Source organism: Equus quagga, chromosome 3 (assembly GCF_021613505.1).
Source record: "Equus quagga isolate Etosha38 chromosome 3, UCLA_HA_Equagga_1.0, whole genome shotgun sequence".
NCBI classification, from domain to species: domain Eukaryota; kingdom Metazoa; phylum Chordata; class Mammalia; order Perissodactyla; family Equidae; genus Equus; species Equus quagga.
This window is the reverse complement of record NC_060269.1, coordinates 727,879-751,392: the sequence shown is the minus strand read 5'-3', so window position 1 is coordinate 751,392 and position 23,514 is coordinate 727,879. Positions and strand designations below refer to the sequence as shown.

The 23,514-nt window shown below is 40.3% G+C and overlaps 1 protein-coding gene across 1 annotated transcript; it reads left to right on the top strand.

The window, feature by feature from the left end:
- Positions 1 to 2: 2 nt before the first annotated feature.
- Positions 3 to 22,227, top strand: CXXC4 (CXXC finger protein 4; the record flags this gene model as incomplete). The annotated part of the gene is made up of 2 exons (XM_046656703.1): positions 3 to 533; positions 18,240 to 22,227. Coding segments are annotated over 2 exons (576 nt in total), but the record flags the coding sequence as incomplete, so codon positions are not given.
- Between the last annotated feature and the right edge of the window lie 1,287 nt (positions 22,228 to 23,514).

The window sequence follows — 23,514 nt, the reverse complement described above, 5'->3', positions numbered from 1 at the left end:
CCCCGCGGCTGGGCAAGGCGGGCTGCGCGCCCGAGCCGGCGCTGCAGATGGCGAACACGAACTTCCTCTCCGGCCTGGCGCCCGAGCACTGCAGGCCCCTGGCGGGCGAGTGCATGAACAAGCTCAAGTGCGGCGCGGCCGAGGCCGAGATCATGAACCTGCCCGAGCGCGTGGGCACCTTCTCCGCGCTGCCGGCCCTGGGCGGCCTGTCGCTGCCCCCGGGGGTCATCGTCATGACGGCGCTCCCCTCCCCCGCGGCCGCCTCGGCCGCCGTCACGGACAGCGCGTTCCAGATCGCCAACCTGGCGGACTGCCCGCAGAGCCACTCGTCGTCGTCGTCGTCGTCGTCGGGGGGCGCCGGCGGGGCCAACCCCGCCAAGAAGAAGAGGAAGCGCTGCGGGGTCTGCGTGCCCTGCAAGCGGCTCATCAACTGCGGCGTCTGCAGCAGCTGCAGGAACCGCAAAACGGGACACCAGATCTGCAAATTCAGGAAATGCGAAGAGCTCAAGAAAAAACCTGGCGCTTCGCTAGAGGTCAGAGGAGATGATTTCTTGTTTCCCAGTCTGCCCCCCTCCCTCCTCACCCCGCTCTCCCCTCCCCTCCAGGGCTTCTTGTCGGCCTTCAAGACGCAGTACCCCTTCCTGCAGCCTCCTGCGGGGGGCGAGGCGCAGTTGTAGGCGGAGGCCCGGGGGGCGGGCCCCGCCGCCCTCCCCGGTGAGCTGCGCGGGGAGCCGCCCGCCTCCCGCGCTTTTTGCCTCGGGGGTAAATCTAATGTAAGTGGTTTGAAAAATCGCAAGTTTCACGTTCAGTATGGTCAACAATTTCCCTTGGTGGCTTGACTGCCCCCGCCCCCTTATTATTTTTGAAAGCATCTCTGCCCAAAGCATTGCACACGTGACATTCTCTCTACCTTTACGGTTGGGAGAGACTTATCAGTGGCCCAGTTGTAACAGTGGAGACACAGTTAGTGCACACATGCCCATGTTCCCATTCACGCGCGCGCGCGCACACGGGCGCGCACACACACAGCGTAAGCATTGAGGCTGAAAAACGAGGATTCAGAGGGGGATTTTCTACCCCCTTCTAGAGTAGTTCTTCTCCTGGTGATAAAATGTTTCTCTTTCTCATTTTATTTTCTGCGTATCTGGCATTTTTTGAGAAAGCAGAAATAGTATGGAAAACCGAACACCACCTGCAGTTTTTAAGGAGATGTGACTTAGAGTAAAAGGATACAATTAGTTCATTTGGGGCAGGTGATGGTAAATTTATTTAAAAACTGTTTTTACATAGTTTCAGAAACGGATGATTCCTAAAACTTGGTTACCAAAAAATAGTTCCTTTGGGCTCTGCATTTGACAAGGTAACTATTTTGTGGTCACAAAATGGTTCTATACGCCAAGTACAGTCTTGGTTGATACTCTATGTGGTCAGTGACAGTTTCTTTTTCCCATATGTCCTTAAAACAGACAATGTACAGATTATCACTAAAGTTGTTAAATTAGGCTCTTACTTATATTAAATGCAAAGATTGATGTGTTTGATGGGAGTTTCATATGGAACCTGATCAAAACAAAAAGAATGAAAATGGGAAATCACAGGTAAATGGTTTTGGTGGTATATTTAGCAAGGAAATACGGACAAGGAATCCTATTCAGCCCCTTGATAAATTTCACAGAGTGGATGGCTAGATGTTCATAGATACATGGGAACGCAGGTGGTGAGTTAGCGGTTGGCAGTATTCTGTGGGTTGGGTGGTCCAGTGGGAGTGGCTCTCAGAAGTGAGCATCGGAGGGGCGCTTTCTTCAAATTCTTTCAAAACATTGTGAGCAGTGCTCACAGGAGTTTCCTCCGTGAAGGACTGGTCTTTAAATGGGTGAAAGAGGAGACTAAAAGATCTTTGTTGCAAGTGTGAACACAAGTAAGATACAGATTCTTTCTTATTTTATTAACATACATCAGAGCAAATAGCACTTGGGGATTCCAAAGAAATCAGTTGTTATATTGACATCATTATTGATTGCAATCAGTTCCCTCAAAATATTGCATATATTCCTCCTTATAAGAAAGCCCATCTCTTTGTCGGAAGTTTGACTTTACTCCAGGGTGGTTTATTACATTTCCTTTGGCAACTCTACTTAAGCAAAGATGGTAACTGTTATAAAAATACAGGCCCGTGTGTTTTCCTAGTTAGCAAAAGTTAGTTTTTAGCTTTTGACTTCTCTTTTCTGGATTAATTTTTTGTAATTTCTTTAGATCTCTAAGGCCCATGGGAAATTAAAATTCAGTTCATACTGAAATTTCCTGGTAATGCCCAATTGATAAGGACTATGGGTTTTATTTTTCCTCTTGAAGGATAATATCTAGAGTTGTAGATTTGATGTTGCTGGTGGGCCTTGTCTGTGGCTAGGCCCGGGGCACGGCCTGCATCCCACTTAGTGGACAGGACCACTGAATAGTTCCTTCTGACTTATTTAGTATGTAACCATTCTGAAGGAGCTTAATGTGAGCACCAATGGGTTTTCTGCACATGTTTCTATGCTGAGTTATTCGTCTAAACAAATTTCATAAATTTCTTCCTTTTTTTGTCTTTTGATAGTTTTCCTACAAACTTGTTGTGATATTTAAAATCCTTAGGCATTTTGATCACATATGACCCCATAGTACTGGTTTTTCTTCTTTTTAAACTCCATGTGTACCAAAGTTCTGTTGATCTTCAGAAGGTGGTGTGTGGATGGGAGGGCAACAAATTTCTCCCTGTGGGGCCCTCTGAAGATGTTCTCCCAGCCACATCACTTCCTCCCAGAGACTGGGTCCTGGGTCAAGGCTAAGATTATTAGTGGATTGCTATTTGGCAGAAAGAAAGAAAAAGGTTTTTTTCTTTAATTGGCTAAGATTCTATCTAGGCCATTGAAAAAGGCATGGCAGCGTGATTGCCTTAAGCACACGTGTAATAGCCGGCTGTGGTTGGAGGAAACCAGCTGGTCGCCTGTCAGAGTGGCAGGGTTTACATGACTGAACCACAGCTGGGACGGTGGTTGCGGGTCAGTGCAAAGTCCCCTGCTGACCTGCTTCCCTTGCTAATTTGGCTCCTGCAAGTTATCGTCATCTGTGGAGATGTATTAGAGATCAGATAGACTCCCAAGCTGAGGATAGTGATGGGGGATTCATCGTGGATATTACCTGTGGATTTCAGATCTAAGTTCTGTAGTTAAGATTCGTTGGCTGTAAATTATGGACACTAATTAATATCAGGATCATAATCATTACTTATATTCTTATTTATTACTTCAAACCTCATGTGCCCTTCTTCCCTTTGACTTATTCTCATTCCAAAGTCTGGAGGCATAATCAGATTTTCAGGGTGAGAATTAAGACAGACTCCCATGGATTGCCCATGCTTTCTAAGGCTCCCTTCTGGCATTCCTTTTACAACAGCTTTACTTCTTTCCACATTTTCCTGCTTGGTCTCATGTTAAGAGCATCTTAATGCCTTAGAAATATGTTTATGAAATCACCACCTGGATGATATTCCAGATGATAACAATACACACAAAACAAATTTAGCTTTTCTGTGATATTGTGCATTGTCTGTTTGCATGTAACACTGTTCATTTAGTCAATTACTATATTAAAAAATCATCACTAATTATTCAAAGCAGTTATTACAAATGCTGTATGCTGCTTGTGTGACATAACTTATCTCAAAAACTTGTATCCTAAATGATCACTATTAAGTTTCCAGATATTTAAGAAACATGGTTATATTTTATGATGAGAAGTTACATAATAGCACTTTGTCTCATACAAAGGTAATCTTTCAGTTTTTATATTCACAGCAGTTACATTTCTGATACTAAGATCTAACTTTTTAAAATATCCCAACCCGATATGGCTCAAGGGATAAAACTGTCTCATGGGCAACCCCAGCCTCTTAGTTCCTCAACATTGTTCAGGTGACATGATTGATCTCTGTGGGACAGCGTTAGAGACCACACAGATCTGGTTTCTCTCCCATTAGCTGATTTATGGAATTACATTAGTAGGCAGTGCCTCAGGAGGCTTCCCTGCCCCCACTGTGGGCTCTGCTGCAAGTTGCAGGCTGCCCCCACAGGCTTCCCACAAGTCTGAGAGGGACCTGAAAGGGGCACATTATAGGGAAGGGACTGAGAAACTGGAAAGTCAGGAAAAGGACAATTCCATTCTCTTTCTTTTCTTCTCTCTCTTTAAAATTTATCTGTTGAATGTGCAGGCCAACCATAAGTTTACACTTGTTGCGTTGAGCTTCTAACAGGTTTGGTGGAAAACATCCAGATAGTGCCCCAAACTTGATAACTTGACTTAGAAGAAGTTTTAGGGGAAAGGGACACACTTCATATATATGCCGTTAAGTTCTAAGAGCCCGGCCACCCAGATGGCAATTGTAAAATTCTGGACAAAGCGTTCTCTGCAGTTTGTGAGGGAAGATGGCACCATCTTCCTGAAGAAATTCATTTGTAGACCGTACATGATATAGGGTGTCACTCAAACTCAGTCTGTATGGTTACCTAATAAAAACAGTCAATAATTGAAAATTGCTTTTCAAGTTTGGTGACTTTAAAAAAATTTATACGTAAAATACAAATGTTTCCTATCTTCAGTTAAAACATCTACCAGTTTGTTGTTTCATATTGTAATTTAAAAACGAGTTTTCAATTTTTAGTTTCAAGAATCAAAAACATGCCAGTGTAAAAATAAAAATTTTTATTTTAATCTGAAAATGCAAATATATAATTATCAAAGAGAAAGAGGAAACTTTTCACTAAATTCAAACAAAATGATAGTATGTTAACACCAGAATGTAAGATAGAAATAATGTAGGGAAAAGATCCTGAATTTCATAAATGATAAGAAAACACCTCAGAAAAGTTCAGCTTTGGCTAAAGTCACAAAATAGATTTGTGGCCAAGACATTAAATGGCAGCGCAAATCCAGCAAAATTTTCTTCCCATCACTAGATTTAATACAAGGTAGTCAAAGCTGTTTTTAGAAGGACCATACCTTTTTAATAATTCCTAAATTACAGTAATACTCCCACCCATCCAAATATCATGTAAATTCTAAGCAATGCTTTGAATGGCAATTAGAAAGAGTAAAATAAAAGTGTTTCAAATCCATTTGTAAATTATCGTCTAAGAATGTTTCAAATTCAACCATCATCAAACAAAATACAAAGAAAGAATCCAAATGAATCAACAACAAACAACAACAAACTTTAGACTGTAATTGGATAAAAATACTTGGCGATTTTAAAGAAGAAGGGAAAGTGTGTGTCTGTGAGAGGGGAAGTAAGAGCTGCTTGGTTTTAAACTTTAATGAGGTGATTACGGATCTATTGCTGCACATTTTGGTTAGTCTGAACCAAGTTTTCCTGGGTGAATAGGTAGGAGTTTTGCATAGTCGGACTTAGACAATGATAAATACAGAACAGTTTAATAAAACAGTCTGTAAGACTGAAAATTGAAAGGGGTACAAACAGGATGGGCATTTCCCCCATTTTGGTCCAGTTTACCGGGGTGGAGACTGAGGATCTATGTGGGGTGGCCCTGGAGACACTCCTGGAATATTCTGTCTGGATACAAATAAAACTCTCTGAGAATCCCCAGGAACAGGCTGGAGTCTGAAGTAGCTGCTGCTCTTAGAACTTACTGTTCAACCTCAATTGTCAGATTGTCTAAATATGTAGTTCCCTTTTACCAGAAAACAACTCACCTTTTAATTTTGCTTTGAAAAAGCATAACAAAATGTCCTGCTATCCAATAAATTTCACAAGTGATGTGCTTCTGTTTATTACATTTATTTTTAATCACATTATACAAAATATTAAAAATAAACTGGTATTCATCATATAAAAATATCTAATTAAATTAATGGGTTAAATTCAAGATTAATTGAAAGGACCATGTAAATATACGAATTGGAGAAAGGACTACTTCTCTTTTAATTTTCCTTTTATTTTTAGATTAATTTTTAGAAAGCAATAAAGAACTCCAAATAATGGTAAAATCTTTCATTTTTGTAAGTGTAATTTTCAGTCACTGATTAGAATGAGAGGATCTTGGCAGGGGAAGTAGAACACTCTAGAAAACATCATTTTTTACAAAAACTTGTTTTCAAGAAAGTATTTTTTGTAATCAGTGTGAATTTTGAAGCTGTTGTGCTGCTGTGCGTCTGCTCCATCCTGACGTGCTTTTTCTTCCCGCATCCCTCTCTCCTCTGAAGCCTCAGGCCGTGGGGGAGGGGCTCAGGCCGGCCTGTCCTCCAGGCTGTCTGGTTCCCTAGAGTGCAGACACCTGTCTTGAGACTGACTGACTCTGCAGGGTAATCACAACGCCTCCCTCCATCCAGCGTCCCGTGCTTCCTGTTGCTTATTGAGTTATGTTGCGCCGCACCTCAGATGCGACAGCCATTTAATAATGTGAGGCTCAGCTCTGCGGGGTCCAAAGGGACCCCAGCAGGCACGTTAACTTCTGCTCTAAAACATTACAAGAAGTATTTTCCCTCTGTGAAACTTCAGGGCTTTCTCTTAATTTATTGTAAGAGCATAAGAATGCGTAGCCAGGTATGGGAGGGAGCCTAATAATTTTTTTCTGTTTTTCTATTTCTTAGTATTTAACCCATCTACTGCATGTTACATTTCTTATTCCAAAGAAAATGGCACAGGGAACAATTACTTTTTAAAAGAACTAATACTAAAGATGTATTTTGGGGGCTGATTTAAACCAAATATAAATTATATTCAGAAAACATACTACTAGTTTCTTGGCTTTTTGTTTATTTTAAAATAAAAATTATATTTGGGCCAAGCGGCCACATTTCGATGACAGGTTGTGGGAAGTCCGCTTGTGTCAAGTGGCTGGCCAGTTGAATAACGTTAGGTCCATCAGCATGACTTCTCTGAACTTCATTTCCTCGTCTATGAAATGGGGATGACAGTATCAACCTACCTTACGACTTCAAATGTTGTATGCAGGTTAGTGTTCTCTGCACATGTAAAGATGCTGTGCAATTTCTTGTGGCTATTTTAAAATCATCAACAAGAAGTGGAGAAGAGGGGCTGTCCCGGTGGCCCAGTGGTTAAGTTCGCGCACTCCGCTGCAGGCAGCCCAGTGTTTCATTGGTTGGAATCGTGGGCGCGGACATGGCACTGCTCATCAAGCCACGCTGAGGCAGCGTCGCACGTGCCACAACTAGAAGGACCCACAACGAAGAATATACATCTATGTACCGGGGGACTTTGGGGAGAAAAAGAAAAAAAAAATAAAATCTTTAAAAAAAAAGGTAGAGAAGATAATTATATTTACAGATAATTCAGTACACCAACAGGTAACTTACAGTTTTCAGGAATTAAAGCTCAAGGAGACTATTTTGTGGCTTGTGTTTTCTGAATATATGTTTTAATCATTCACTTTACCAAAGATCTGGCTCAAATCACTTGGAGAGAGATGAACCTGATAAACACGTTTTCCTTGTTCTTGTTCCTGGTGGAGTCGGTCACTGTGCTGAGCCGCGTGGATGAGGCGGTGCCTTCTCCTCCCTCACCAAGGGCACGCCGCCACCACTACTTTCAGTATCTTTTAATTGAGTGTTCGTGTGTTTCACTTACTCAGCACCTCTGTTTGGCTGCTATTTTCTTGATTTGGACAGACACAGAGAGTTATTATAAATGTGAATTAGTTTGTTTAAGAAAATCGTTGTAAGAGAGAAAGGGTTACATGCTTATGAATTCTAGTTGGAAGACATATTTAACAAATATTATAAAATTGTTGAGTTACTTTTGTTTTGGAAGATGTGTGTGTGGGAAACAAAACAGTTACGTTTTGAGATAAAAAATGAAGTGACTAAGCAGAGCTTTCTTTTTAATAAGAAGAGAGTATTTATGAAATGAAGAAAGTTAGTGAACAGTAATAGAAAAGACTGGTGGACTTTGGGAGAAAATAGTGATAATCCCTAAAAGATCTGGAATACTCACCAAGAAAGCGTTGAAAACAAAGGAGAAAGGACTGTTCAAGCCAGGACACATGCGGTGTCTGGAAGGAGCCTTGTCGAGACAGGAGTGGGTGTGCACTTTGCTTCAGCAGTTGGAGAAGTTTGCTAGAGAGTGGAAACTGTAAGAAGAGGGAAGATAGTGTTTTCATGACTTGACTCGATACCACTGGTTTAGGAATCAGAGCTGAGGCCCACCTTCAGTGGAGTTAGAGCTGAATCAGAGACAAGGAAACACAGATTGCGTTATAGCTGATGCTACTGTTTTTGCTTACACCTTTGAAACATTTGGTAGAATTATTCCAAAGTGTAGCTAAAGGAGGATACTTCCAAGATGGGTGAAAAATGGGATCCCATTGGGTCTCATTGGCAGCTAAGTTCACATTTCAGAGGACATTCCTGAGAAAGTCAAGAAAAATGTCAACCTATAGGGAAAACTGTGCTGAAAGTGCCTTTTCTCGTTCAAGGGCTTAAAAACAACAACCTAGGTGATAGATAGTATCAAAAGGAGAGAGAGCAAGTAGGACGAGAAGAGACCGCGATGTATGTTTATAGATCAGGGAGAGTCATGGGCATTTCTGTGTATTTCAGCAAATCTAGCAAATTCTGGAGGAGATGTATTTTCCCCAAAGCCTCACAGAGTGAAAGGAGATAAAATAAATCTTTAAAAGAATAATAGGCTATATAAATTTAATTGTGTGGAAATGATGATTATGAGTGATGGTGAGTCAGTGGCAGAAAAATAACTGTGTGGGGAAAGGCTTCTCTCTGGGAAATGATCTTCTTTATAGGTTAGATGAGATTGGTGATGGTTTTAGTGGAATCAAGAATAAAGAAAAGAGATGAAATTCTTAGTGGTGTGTAGATGGATGAGAGGTGAGAAGATGTGGAATCTTCTAGTAAATGTTAAATAGTATGTGCTCTGGTTTTCATCCATGAAAAGCAAAATAGAGAAGACTGGCCTTTTCTGTCCCCAAGAAGATACATTGGATCTTCTCTGTAAAGCTGCTGCGTGGAGATTAAGCTCATCATGGAGTGGAATGGTTTTGGGTTTTCCTCTTGTGATCCTCTTGATGTGAATACGTTAACTGTCTGATGTGGAGCTTTCTTTTCAAACTGCAGGTGAGAGCACACTAGGGTCCGTGAAGCCGGCTGCGGGCTCACCCCCAGGACATTCAGAGAGTAGGCTAGAGTAGAGAGGAACAGCAGGCACAGGCGTGCATCCCGTGCAGTAATGTACGTGTGGAACTGTTTCAGGTTCGTGTGTGGACATAGATGTGCATGCGTGCGTGGACTCGCCTGCTATGTAGGGTGTCATCTCTGACTGCTGGCTGCAGTCAAAAAAGTTTGAAAAACACTAGCTCAGTGACAACAACACTGAACACGTCTGTAGTGAGGAAAGAAACTACATTTGTAAATGAACAATGTTAACGAGATAGTGTACAATTTAAATGTTTTCCTACGAATAGTGCCCTTCTTTCTCCTAGGCAGGTCTACAACCATGCTTCATATTCGTGAACACATGGTATATTCCTAAGCACATAGTCAACCTCTGATAAATTCAGCTCAATTTAATAAAGCTGGAGGTAGGAGCTGTTATTAAGCACTGTGGATACACAGACCCACGGCTTTAAGGGGCTCAACCTTTTCTTTATTTCTAACCTGCCTTTTTTCAATACTCATGTAATTCCCTAACTCTACATCTTAGCCCTTCGTCCAAGACACTGCTTACATCTTAATTCATAGCCCAAGAAATGGACACATTTAAAATGATATAACTGAAGTTTTAGAAAGCCCTGGAGGCAGTTTCATGCCGATTCAAAAGGCTTGGGATGCCTTGAAGAGCTTCTGCCGAGTTCTTCCCCAGATCTAGGTACGAAATGCAGGCTGCTGTCTGATCCCTGCCTGGCTGCCTCGTGTTGTGACGTGGTGCAGCTGTGTTTTCTCTTAGTGCTCCAGAATGGTTGAGGGATGAGGAGAAAAAGTACTTGCCTTGAACATTTAAACGTACGGAGAATCTATGGTATGACTTGTTCTTTCAAGCATATTTTACAAAGTGCTGGAAACCGTTGTTTGACCTGAATAAGAGAAAGAGTTTTATTGAGAGAAAGAAATAAAGGAAGCAAGGAAGGAAGCAAGGGAGGAAGGAAGAGAGGAGGAGGGGAGGGAGGGGGAAGTGGACGAGGGAGGGGGAGTGGACCAGGGAGGAGGCAGGGAGGGCAGACTAGTGTTACATATTAAAGGAAAGTCAGGAAGGAGATGTTGGCAGAAAGGATTGTCCTGCTCAAGGTCGTATTCTTGAATCTGGTTTAAATAAGAAATTAGTGGAAATGGTTAATGTCTCAAAATTTTTGGAAAGATGCCACGAGTCTGGCCTTAGACCTGCTGGAAGCATTCATCATTGTTTCTTTTCATTTACTGTAGTGGAAAAAAAATGCTTTCAGGGAAACTAACTAGTTTTTTTTTTCTTCTAATTTATTTTTAAAATAATTCCTTTGTGCTGGCCCAGTGGTGCAGTGGTTGGGTTCAGCACGCTCACAGGTTCAGTTACCAGGTGTGGACCTGTGCACCACTTGTCAAGCCATGCTGTGGAGGCATCCCACATACGTAACAGAGGAAGAAGGGCACAGATGTTAGCTCAGGGCCAATCTTACTCACAGAAAAAAGAAAAAGACAGAAAAACTCTTTCAAGTCTGCAATTAGAAACAGAAAGGCCAGGATGGGAAAACTAATGGTCAACCTTAATGATGGTGTTTATCGAGACAGAAGTCATCCAACATCCATAAGCAGCTAGCTGTTCACAAATGTGTGTCATTTTTAAGTGCTTGTAAGGAAGGCTTCCTGGAAAATACAGAATTGCACATGTAGAAAAGACTCCAGAAAAATGATGAAAAGAATATTAATCCCTACAGCTTCTAAATTCTATGCCAAAAATCCTTAGGCTTTTTAATTTACTCTGCCGTTAGTTAACTATGTGAAAGTGGCTACGTTTACACAAAGATGGAGCCCGTGATACTCGGGGAAAAAGAAGAAGTACGTGACATTCCCTGAGGAGAGCTTGAGTCTAGAGCCTCAGGTCTTGCTCCAGCATCAGATGTGCTGATGTTGGTCCTGGATGACGTTGAGAGTGTCTGTCCTCTTAATGAGGGAGGCCAACCGTGATCTCACTCTAAAGAGCTAAGTAACGTGTAACATCTTGATAAAATTAAATTCTAACCACTGTTGACTGTGTACCTTTTACTTTTATTATTTAAAAACAAAATTAAGGAGAGTGACGAAAAGGTCAGAATGATTGTGAATCTGAGCATTCCTTGTGATGGCAATTGCAGTTATTAAAAAAATTAGAAATACTCCAAAAGGTACATATTATTCTTAGAAATTTAATTTTAACCAAGTACATTATTTTGAGGATAGCATCCAATTAACTGAAATGTTTGGGATTTTCTCTGAATTCCTCTAAGTACTTCGTGGACATAAAACATGCTTTGGTCTCAAGGCTGGATCTGTCTCAGTGGTTGGACTTTTGTGATGGAAGATTCTGGACCAAGTGAAGTTCAGCGACTGCATCCACCATGTTATAGAACTTAGCTTAAGAGAAGAAATTCGTTAAACTTATTTTCACTTTTTATATGGTATAGAAAAAATGAATATTTCTCAGGTTCTCAGATCTATAATAATCAAAGAGAAGCACCATAGTTTGAACTGCTTCTAGAGGTGGGGTAACTGCTGTATTTTATTTGAGTATGAGGTGGAAGCTGTCCAAATCATAGCTTCCATAGTTCTAAAAATCACCTCTTCATGTTTTTTAAATGACCTCGCATTTCCTCACCTTCTACATGAATGGTTCTTCTTCTCGCCAATAAAACAATGAGACAGTTCACTGCCTGCTTTAGAATTAACCAAAATTTTCAAAATCGCTCAGCAACTGGTCATGGAAAGAAAGCGATTGTTTCCAGTAGCTGGTTGCAGCCATTTCACCTGGAGGCACCATTCTCCCGACAGGAGCTAGTGGACTGACGTGTTATTTAACCTTTGTCTCTGCCATATATGTACATATATTCATTCAGATTCCTCTATCACATGACCATTTATACATGTATATCCATAAAAGACATATAAACATATGGACATATATAAAATGAACTCTAAATACTTTAATCATTCTTGACAATATAGTATTGATTTTATTAACCTAACTTTTGCCTTTTTGATCTCAATTTTACTTTTAATTTCCTTTCACAATTCCTCTTATACGTAAGGTTAAAAATAATATATTATATATATATAAAGTAATTTTTCAAAAACACCTTTTTAATTTATGGATCTTGAAAACTTTTCCTCTTTCTGCTTACCTGGGCACCATCCTATTATAGTTTATTTTTGTATGTCCAAGAACCTTTTAATCACTAAACTACCCATTTATACATAATAAATTTACTCATTTGTTGAAATGAAGTGGTTTGAAGTGTTTTTCCCAAAATTGTTTGCAATACCGTCTCCTGCAGCCTTAGTCAGGGGACCCGCCTACATCCAGTGGTGACAGTAGAGAGCAGAGCCGAGGGTGGGCGCCCTTTGGTCGTGCTGGACCAGCGTGAATCCTCGTGTTAATCTGTTACTTCCCTCCCTGCGTGATGCAGCCAGCCCCAGACATGGATTCCCCTTTGGACGGCTGTTTTCCTGTCTGGCTCGACCACCATGTTGAATTGACTTAGCGGCTTTAGGACATAATTTGTAGCCTCATCTTTCCATTTACAGAAGCGAGCCCCACTTGCCTTCTACAGTCAGGCCCTTCTACAGTCAGGCCGTCGCAGTGGCCGTGGGGAGGGTGGTGTGCCCATGGGGCGGGGTAGGGAGAGGGGGAGCCCTCGTGTTCTCGAGGCCGAAGGAACAGCAGGAGCAACAACCCACAGAAAGTCAATACCCAAGAAAAAGCCATCTCCCGTTCTCCACCATTAATCAGAGAGATCCTGGCCACAAATGTCCGTTTGTAACCCAAAAAGGGGGAATACTCCTTATCATCATGTTTTAGGCCTCCAAAAGCTTGGTTCCTAAACATTATCCAGTTACTTATTTGGTGCTTTCTTTCCTATAAAGAGGGGTCTAATATTCCAGTTAGTGGTAATATTCATAGTTGCTTTCAGTTCACATCTGAATAATGGCCAAAATAAGATGTGAGTTAAAGCAAAGACTTCCACAGGTATATGCTAAATGAATCTGAATTAAGAGAAAAAGTGATTTGACCTTCGTCACATATATGATACGTCCGTATTACAGCAGGACAGAAGGAGAAAGCAAGAAAGTAAAAAGCAGAAGCAGTGTATACTTACATGTATTAATCCACATATTTTTAAATTGAGGTGTTATTAAAATATAAAGTTGTTTTCATTATAATTACAGTATATTATTGGACTGTGAGATGATCATTCATCATAAGTTAATTGCTTTCAGACTTACTAGCCTGTGCTAACCTGTGCTTACTAATAATTCTATTATAGTTACTTGACTATGATTTTTAAAATATATCATTTATAAATAGGATATAGAAAAGTATTTCTGCTATAAACATTTTGAGAAGTCTCTAACATTTGTTGGATATCATTTTAGACCGTAATTATTAATTATTCAAAGGTTGGTATTAATGTGCGTGTGTGTGTATTCACATTCACGGTATTATATATATGATACAATTTTCCATTTCTCCAAGTGGGAATGTTTTTCCTTTTCTTCATCCAAAACACCCTGAAGATTGAAAGTTTCATGTGAAACTGAAACAAAATATAGTCGAATATCTAAAGGCAATGAGACCTACTGTGATCCTTTGTCATGTTTATTCACATACTTCCTAATGCGGAATTTCAGTGGTTCATTGAGCTTTTCGGGTTCTGCTGTGCAGAGGTGGACTGGACTTGAGGAGGGGTCCGATTTCAAGGCCTGAGGTGCCCAGGGTCAGGACACGTGTGGTGGCTCCTCACAGGGGAGCAGGATTTCAGGAGGCCACGACAGGCTGTGTCGGCTTAGTGCAGTTCAAAATCGCTTTGCTTTTGGTTGGAAAAAGCAATTTCACATCATTATATGGGAATCATAAAATGATTGGATGACGTATTTCTTTAATTAACAATAAATGGGAAAATAGGAAGTTATTTTTTGCATTAGTGTAAGAATAATGGTACCCCAAGATGCTGACTTCAGCTTGGGAATGGTTGTCGTAGCGCCGTCCACTTTCACAGTGGAATTCTGAGGGCCTGAGAGAATCACTGAGATTTTGGGATTAGAAACTACATGAATAAATATTGGAAAGATGTATTTAACTTTGGTTACAGAATTTGCTGATGTCATAGTCATCATCTCAGTTTACGACTACGCATTCTGAAGTGCATTTCAGCACAGAGTTGTCTTTCGTTGGCTCTTGCAAACTCACGTCTCACTTTATCGAAAGTGATTCGTTTCGTCTCGTGTCCTGAGTCGTGCTGCGTTTCATCTCTTGTATCTAGGTGTGAGTAGCCAGTCCCACTCACTTTCACAGATGTGGGTTGTAGGGGTCCTGTTCCCAGCGTGTAGGAAGTGACTTCAGTTAGACTTGACTTACCTTAACTGGGAGCCGTGGTCGCGAGCTCAGCCTGGCGATACCACAGCCCACACGTCTGCTTAGCAGGCTCCAAAAAGGGAAATTGTGCTCCACTTCAGAAGGTGGCAGCTTTTGGGATTCTTATTTATTGTAGGTTGTTTAATTATTCCTTCATTGCTGATTTAATGAAAATCAAACTGAAATACATTTCTGCCAGAGACATATTGGTAATTTTTGTATTCCTTTCTTTAAAGAGTAAATGTAAAATTTGCCTGGGCTTGGATTATGTCATTCTTTTATTCAAGGAAATAGCCTCGCTTTTTAAAGCTAGGAGAGAAACTGAAGGCCCTCCTGTAAGCTTGACAGTCTTGTGTCTGGCTCACGTAGGCATGAATTCTTTGGACGCGACGCTTTCCAGCGGCCAGAAGCAGAGTGAGCCCGCCGCCTTCTCCTCGCGGGCCTGGGGAGCAGGCCGCCGTGTTGTGTCCACACTCCAGGAGCAGCCAAGGCCGCGTTAAGCAATGCTGGTAGACTCAATCTGTCCTTTTCCTCCACCCTTCCCTTCCTGGGGAGTCTGGCTCTCCTGTCACTGAGGATAACGATTTCCCGTGAGCATCAGTGAGATCCAGAGTCAGTATAATCTCACCAGGAGTGTGATTCCCTAACGCGACTCTTGAATTTACGTAACCCAAAGGCAGCTGGTCCGGTGCTGACTCCAAGCGCCGGTGTGCTGAGCTCCAGCGCCGTTTAAATAGAGGACTTCTTACCAAGACGACCTCATTCACTGACAAAATTACAGAAGGCGTGTTCCCAAATTAATAGACTTAATCAAAAACCTGTAATGTAGCCCAATACTGTACCTGTGAAAACAGGGTTGCTTCACCCATCTTGACAAGAACTTAGTCCAGGCCTGAAGTAGAATTCCAGGGAGCCGGATGAAAACTGAGCTGGAGACTCGCTACGCATCTTGAGTTTGTGTGACCTGTGGAACTGAGGAGTTTTGTTACTTTTTTAACCCAGAAATAAAACTGTTAGAGGACGCTCACTTCACATTTCTGGTGAATGTTTTGATAATTTGTTCTAGTTAATGCACTAGTGGTTTCGCTAAGTTTTTTTTACATATTTTAGATGATTTGCCAACTAATCATTTTTAGGCTTTATGACCTCGAAGATCTTAATAAAAGAGAGAAATCAGTTTTGAAAAATACTTCCTTGCTTGTCTTTTCTCCCCCTGCAGCAGTGGCTTGTCCGCACCCTTGTATGTGAGCATCGGTACTGGTCTCAGTGTCTGCATGGTGCGATGTACACGTCACAGTGCTGTTTTGTGACAGACCGTGTTAGGATAGAAGACCAGCTCTCTGCTTTTATCGTATTTGCATTATCTAATTAATTTTTTGTGCTAAAAGCATTGAGAAGTGATAATCTATTTCCTTATAACAATGAACTTTGATCTCAAGTGACATTTTATAAAGCTTGCTTTTTTAGAATGTTGAAAATAACATTGAGCAGTGGAAAGGGCACAGGAAGAGCAAAGAGTTGGAAAAGAGATTTAAAAATATATCTAAGACATAAGGAGTTCATCTCATTTAAAAAAAGACCCCATATATTTTTTCTGTTTATCTTGTGTTTATCAAGATACAAAATTATCTAAGTGTATACTTACAGCCGTGTTTCCAGTTGGCATCTGAGAAGAGGTTGGCATCTCCATGTCATGTACTCTACACGTAAATGTGACTATCTATGAATATATATGCACATGTTTATTTTGCATTTGTGAATCTGTAATTGCATGGATATGCTTGGATCTAACTTGTTAAAAATGACTACATTTATATAAGTATGCCTACTTACATGAAATTTATTCTTAGTTGGCATCAGGCAGCAAGTTAGCATCTGGTATAAACTAAGTTTTCAATTATTGCATGTGTGTGTGTGTGTGTGTGTGTGTGTAAAACATGAATATTAGAATGACTATGTTGTGTTTCTTAATGATTCATATCATTCCTTTAAAATTATTAAATAAATGTAATTAACATATAGAATTATTAAATTTATCATTAAAAGGTTAATTTTAGAAAGTGGTAAAGGTATTTTTCTCACCAACCAAATCAGATGATAGGGATCCGCAGTGAGCTGGAGAAGAAAATGGGGTGAATCGGAGGAGTAAGGAGTGAAATATTTATAAGTACTGTTTAAGGGGAATAATACACCTTTTTGTGCTTTCAGAAGATGCTTCACAAGTTAAGTAGTTTTGTATGTAAGTATCCACAAACTTAGATTAGATATCGTTAGTTCTTAGCACAGTCATTTTGAAATTTGTTATGTTGACTGTGAGGAAAATTTTTTAAAAATTATTCTTAGTACAGATTCTGAAAGCAGCTTTGCTTTCAGAAATGGTTGTTTTATTCATTTAAATTTCAATTGACATCTTAATTAATACACTTTTATTTTTAGATGACATTACTACAGTAGAACTGTGTCAAGCAAATAAGTTATGTGTAAGAAAGTAAATAAAAGCTAACCTCAATTATTAAAGAGTGTTTGCAGTTGAATTTTTCATGTATTTCCTGAAATATAAAATTCAAGTGCTGTTAACGTTGTCTTTGTGTTTACAAGGTGTGTGTGTGTGTGTACGTGTTCTTCTATACCTACTCAATATTTTGGTAACATTCAACATACCAATTTATGTGCTTATCTATTTTTAGCAGCCGCCTCACAGTCCACTCAGCTGCTGGGCTGGTCTGAGGGGTAAGGCAGCTGTCTCTCAGGCGCCCCTCTAGGGAATTTCCTCCTCCCTGGCTTCTTGTGCACCTTGTGTACCGATATGTACTCATGTGATACTGTTTTATACAGAAGAGTGTGGTGTGATGAATTGCTGTAATGCTAACATATAGAGGAAAATTCAGTAGCTTAACTACTCTTTAAAAAAACCCACGGTAGCTATAAGCTTTCTGTTAAGAGGATTGCGCATACTTTTGGTGCTAGCTTATTACTCCTTTGGAAAACTGTAGTATTTTTATGGTACAAAAGGATAGTTATGCTCCATTGAATATCATTGGTTAATGTAAATTTTTTCACATATATGACATTAATTTGTTGAAAACACAGTTACTTTAAAATAGTGCTATATTTTGTCATAATAGTTCTGATTAGATTATACGTAGGAATGTTTAGATTAGTACTGTTAAGTGATAGAGGTAATACTGATGGAATGTTTGTTGTAGTCCTGCCATGAAAGAAATTCTCCAGAATAAAGCAAGTGCTTCCTTGCTTTATAACCGTCAGCCTCTCATGGGGCGTGTGTGGCAGATGGAGACTTTAAGGAACTTGCTGGCTGGCCTTCCTGCCACGAGTCAACAGCTGGAACCTCTCCCTTATTGTGCTGCTAGCCCTGTTCTAGGCTGTGTTTCCTGTGTTTTTAGACCAATGTGTTTGAATCATTATATTCAGTTAATTAGCATTAAATTCAATATCCTAATTTTTGTAACATTCTAAAATTGAACATTTCTTTTTTTATTAAATGTTGAAATATACCAATCATTATGTTGTGTATTACTGACTAAATATATTGCTGAAGTGTAAAGGAGAAAAGTCTAATTTTATCTTGGCATAGAAAGAAAGCTTACCTTGTTTTCTTGCTCTTTTTTTATAGAGAACACCTGTTCCCAGCGCCGAAGCTTTCCGATGGTTCTTTTAAAGCAGTAGTATATCTTATTTTCAAGGCATTTGGAAGTGAAGGGCAAACTAATGTCTTGTTTTAAGAAACTGCTTAGTCCACCACTGAAGAAAATATCCACATATTATTTTCATTTTATGTATAGGGGTTTCTTCAAAAAAAAAAAAAAAGGAAAAGAAAAGAAAAAAGACATATAAAAATAATTTGGGAGCTTGGGGAATTGGCCAGTCTGTTCCCTTTCAATACACTGATTCTTTCTTGGATGTAATTTAGCTATTATAGTGAAGTCATTGTCTATTTTAAAAGTGGCTGTAAAAAATAAGTTTGGGTAAACCCCTGCTGTAAAACCATGTATCTTTGCAAAGTACATATCTATGCTTCGTTCTGGAATCTGTGTGTCTCGGTACTGTAAACTGTACAGATAGCAGCCTGTATTTTGAGTGTTTAGACACGAGGAGACAATCACGTCTGAGCATCTATGGAGATTAGCGGTTTGTACACAACGGGATGGTTCTGCGACTTAAATCTGGAGCAATAAATTTTAGCTTTAAGTATTTTTGCCAGTTGTTTGTAGCAGCAGCCACAGCAGAGGCGTGTTTCCGATGCATCTTTCCGTAGAGACTCGATGCCAAGTTTTACCGACTAAAGGATGACGACGCATCCCGCGGTTACCTCCGGTGTGTGTCCTGAGGGAGCTGTCACGCGAGTCCCGGTCACTCTTCTTCGAGCACTGTGTTAGCGTAGCGGTCGTGCACTTGCGTTGCTTGCAGACGAGCTGTGCAGAGGGTGGGCCTCCCGAACCTTAGTGTAGGGACTTGTCCGGGGTTGCACTGCAAGGCGGGGCCCTTGGGGTAGTTGGAACTTGCAGAATCGGTTGTACAATTTTCTTTTAAGTGTTTTCTAGGATACAGAATAAAGTATCAGATCTTAGGGGGAGAAATCCATGACTGACTTTTTTCCCAGCCCAACATAGGCTATATGTATTTTTTGTTTGTTTGTTTATTTTTTGCCTCTTTTTGGGTAGGAAAAATAAACATTTAATAAAATGCATCCAAATGTTTTAATTCTATGTATGATATTAAATGGGTAGTTTTGTTTTAAAGTTTAAACACATCAAGGCCTCCTGCACTGAGGCTTGGCTAGGGATATTTTTAAGTTAAAAAGAAATAGATACATTCACAAAAGTGAGGCTTTTTAGTCTCTTTTTATCTTCCTTTCTCGGAGCCTCCCAGTTGGGCCAGTGGCATGTTCCTTCGCTCCCGTTCCCATCCTTCCTTAGGAGGCAGGGCTGAGTCTGGAATTCCATGAATGCAGACAGCCCCGACAGGAGCTGGAACTTCACCGACCCGTGCCACCTTCTCACATGGGGTGCGGTTCCCTCTGGCAGTTAGGGTTCCTGAGCCTGTCCCCACAGGACAAATGTTCTTTGTGACGACATGATACCTGAGAAGTTTGTTTCATGTTTTTTTTTTGCCAGATTATAAAGGTTATTTTCAGCTTCAGGAATAAAACAGAGTTTAACAAAAATACATGGACAGCGAAGTTGCCATGTCACTGTAACCTTTTTTCTTAATCCGCTAGCAGCTGTTTTAGCCCATGACATCCTTTAGCCTGCTGAAAAGTGTTCGCAAAATGGATCATGTGAAGAAAAATAACCTGAGGAGAGAAAGAGTAATGAAAAGGACTGTAAGTTTTAGGGAGACTAGCAGATGAATACCTCTAAAAGGCTAGCTGTAGCTTTGAATGGGAAATAAAACGACAGAGGGCATTTTGAAAACTGCGGAGGAGCGCTTCATCACTGGATTCCTGGGGTGAGGGCGGGGAGCTCCTTAGGAAGCCAGTGGACCGCACTGGGATGCGCAGCCCGGAGTGTGAAAGCGAGGTGCTGTTAGGGTCAGACAGCCTCCCTGAGGAAACCTCCTTGTGTACGACACCTCTCCATGTTCACAGGCGAGAATTAAACAAGCACAGACTAAGATGCGCTGTGTGCTAATTCTGAGATAACTTTCTACTTGCTGTATATTCCTTCAAAAGTTTCTAGTTAGAATTTCCGTTTCTGCTGTGGGACCAATGAGAGCTTCATGGGTTCTTTCTTGTTCCATTTTTATTTTATTTTACTTTATTTTTCAACCAGTTTGCTAATTACTTACAAGTGAGTGAAAACTGACTTTCACCCTTGAACGGTAAGATTTCCTTCCTTTTTGGAAATGATGATTGCTGTTGTAGAGTGAAGCAGGCTTCCATGGAGGCAACATCAGCATACAATGGTGTATAATAAAGACTTCACAGCACACGTGCCAGGATTGCAGGTCTTGAGGTGTTTTTATTTGTTTGTTTTCCTAAAGAACTAATGAATCTGTATATTGTAAAATGTGGTGTTTTACATGTCAGTTCAGTTTTTTAAATGAAAGAAAATCTGTTGATTCTTGAAATGGAAGAGTGCAGCTTTTACAAATTCTCGTACGTCTATTCTCGATACTGTTCTTTTACACCATCCGTTTCCTTTGTTTTAGGTAAAGCTCTATTTACGTGATGTAAGGCACACAGAAGGAGACAGGGAGGGAGGCGGTCTTCCTCCGGCCCCCTCTGGTTCTCCTCCTCGTAAGCCGTGTGCTGAGAACTTGGAGAGCATATCATTGTAACCCTGAGGGAGTGATTGAAAGGTTTACATTTTTCATGATTCTAAAATACCAATGAAACGTAACTTTTAATAGTTCCTCACTGTATGGTTCATATTCAGTACCGAGAAAATTCACAATACAGCAATCACAATATAGATCGTGTGGACTATCTACACAACTTAAAAATTACGTATCAGATAAGCCAAACGCAGAACTTGGTAGGAGACGTCCAAACGCGCAGGAGCCTTCCTTCTCTAGGGGAGATGATGAGACACTACAGTCAGTCAGCATTTGGGGAGAGCAGGGGAAATGTTGGGGAGGGCAGGGAGAGTTCATGAGTGAATCAATTTCCTCGTCAGCTGTCGCTCTGCACCCTAACGTCACAAGAGCGTCATCACGCAGCCTGTCTGTTGCGGGCCTTTGCACCAAAGTGGCTTTCTGAGGGGTTCTGCCTGTCTGTACAGCGGGAGGCGTGTTTACAAACTGGAAACGTAGCCATCCTTGGGAGAGAAAACAGGGATAGCGTTCCTCCAGGGTCAGAGTATGTAGAGGCACCTCCTGGGTGCTTCCTTCTTCTAGACACGTTTATAGGGAGCAGGAGACGGGGGTGTCCCATGAGTTAATGTCAGGCGATCACTAAAGGAAAGTTTTCTCTTCCTTTCGTTTAGAACCCTGGCATGTAGGCCGTACAATTAGTACTGAGGCTTATAAAGGCTTTAAGCTGGTGATGTCTGTAATCAAACAATGAAAACAGGAAAGCAGTTCACTGAAAGCACCATTCAGGGTCAAACATGTTCAGCAGAAAGCCGCGGTGGGCCTTTGATTACGGCGAGATTCACAGTGGAGTCAGACCGTCGGTTCTCATGTAACAGCTAAATGTTTCAGATTTTGTTTTTATTAAATTTGGCAGTTTCACACTGAGATCTGTATTCCTAGTGAATAAAAGACGCTACTATGTTAGGAGGGGTTCCATTTTCACAACTGCAAGCAGTCAGAGATACTTCAGGAACACGGGCCACAAATGGACTCCTTTCATGGTGTCTCTTATTCTGAGCTGTGCAGTGATCTATTGAATTTTCTAATAGATATTTGTGTAAGGTGTATGTATGCTTGTGCAATTATAAAAAAGCAGTTTTGGAAAAGTGTATTTATTAAAGAAAATTACTTATGGGGCATGTACAAAACTGTAAAAAAACTTTAAAAAAACACATTCAATTTGCCCAGTAAAATTGTTTTTGTGAAATTTCTGTGTTGTTGAATAAAGGACTTTAGTATTCAAAATATCTCTATTTTTCCATGAAGAAATTTTTATTTGTGGGATTTTTAAGTAATAAGCATATGATCCTGAAAGTCTAATTTTGTTTATGATAAAAAAAGTTTATAATTCTACATTTGCCCTTGTCAGCAGAATGAATACTGTATATAAATCTTTCATAAAATAAGCCAGTTTTGTTCAATTTGTTTTTTTCTCATATATTTTGTCTTTCTCATATATTTAAAGAAAGGAAAGAAGAAGAACATGATTCTTTTCACATTTCTAAAGGGTCTATTTTTTTTGAAAGCTTTAAAACATCACCTATATAGAGGAAGAAATGAGTGTGCCCAAACTTTTCTCCTTCCTTCTCCGTCGTAAGTCTGCCAGGAGAACGCACCCCATGAATTCCTGTGCCATGAGTGAAAAGTCCTGGTGATAATACATGAATACATTGATGGGCATGAAGAAGTGTATGGCACCGAATTCTACCTTCAGCCACTCCCAGCAATACTCGGAGATTAAATTTTCGTTGTGTTATTTTTTTTAGGGAATATTGCTGTCCACCCATGCTGTATTATTTGGTGGTGAATGTGCTTAACGCTTATTTCACTGCTTCTCAGAACAAAGGTCTAATTTTTTTTGATGCCTCATAAACTATAAGAAATATAGAACACAGTTTTTGTATCTTGGAAATCTTTAATGTGGTTGCAAACATGGAACGTCAAACAATTGAAAGAGTTCATACCCACAGGAAACAATACCACATTAGAAGATTTTTGTAAATTTCACAAATTTCAGGATGCATTGTGTTGGTATAATATCACAAATATAAAATATCCTGGCCGTGGCACCAGATTTGGATGACACAGGGAGAGAAAGAAGAATTAGCTGACTTGGTCAGGAGAGGTCCTGGATGCGCAGCGGTTTCCCAGGTGAGTTGTGATGCTTCTTTACTATATTTGGTGTAAACAACAATGTGGCAAAAATTTAAAGCTGGGTTTTCATAAAAGCTGCTCTTATCATGTATAAACTACATGTAAGGCATTTTTAATACAGGACTGAGTTACGTGACTTCTTTAATAGTTAGGCGGTAGGAGAGTCTGGTTGCCTGGTTTGAATTATCTTCTGCTTATGACTTTTCTGAAAAGTGATCTTCTATTCAAAATTATATGACTTCAGGAAAACCACACAGTTGGAGGGGATGTTGGATAAGAACAACATTTAAATGGTACTATTTAACCTTTGCTACCTTCATAAAACACATGTAGCTGAAAATTCTCATTCATTGTATCCTCCAAGAATGTTTCTCACTTTTCCATGAGTTACCTTATGATTTTATTTATTTATACATATCTATACTTTATTAATATGTGTG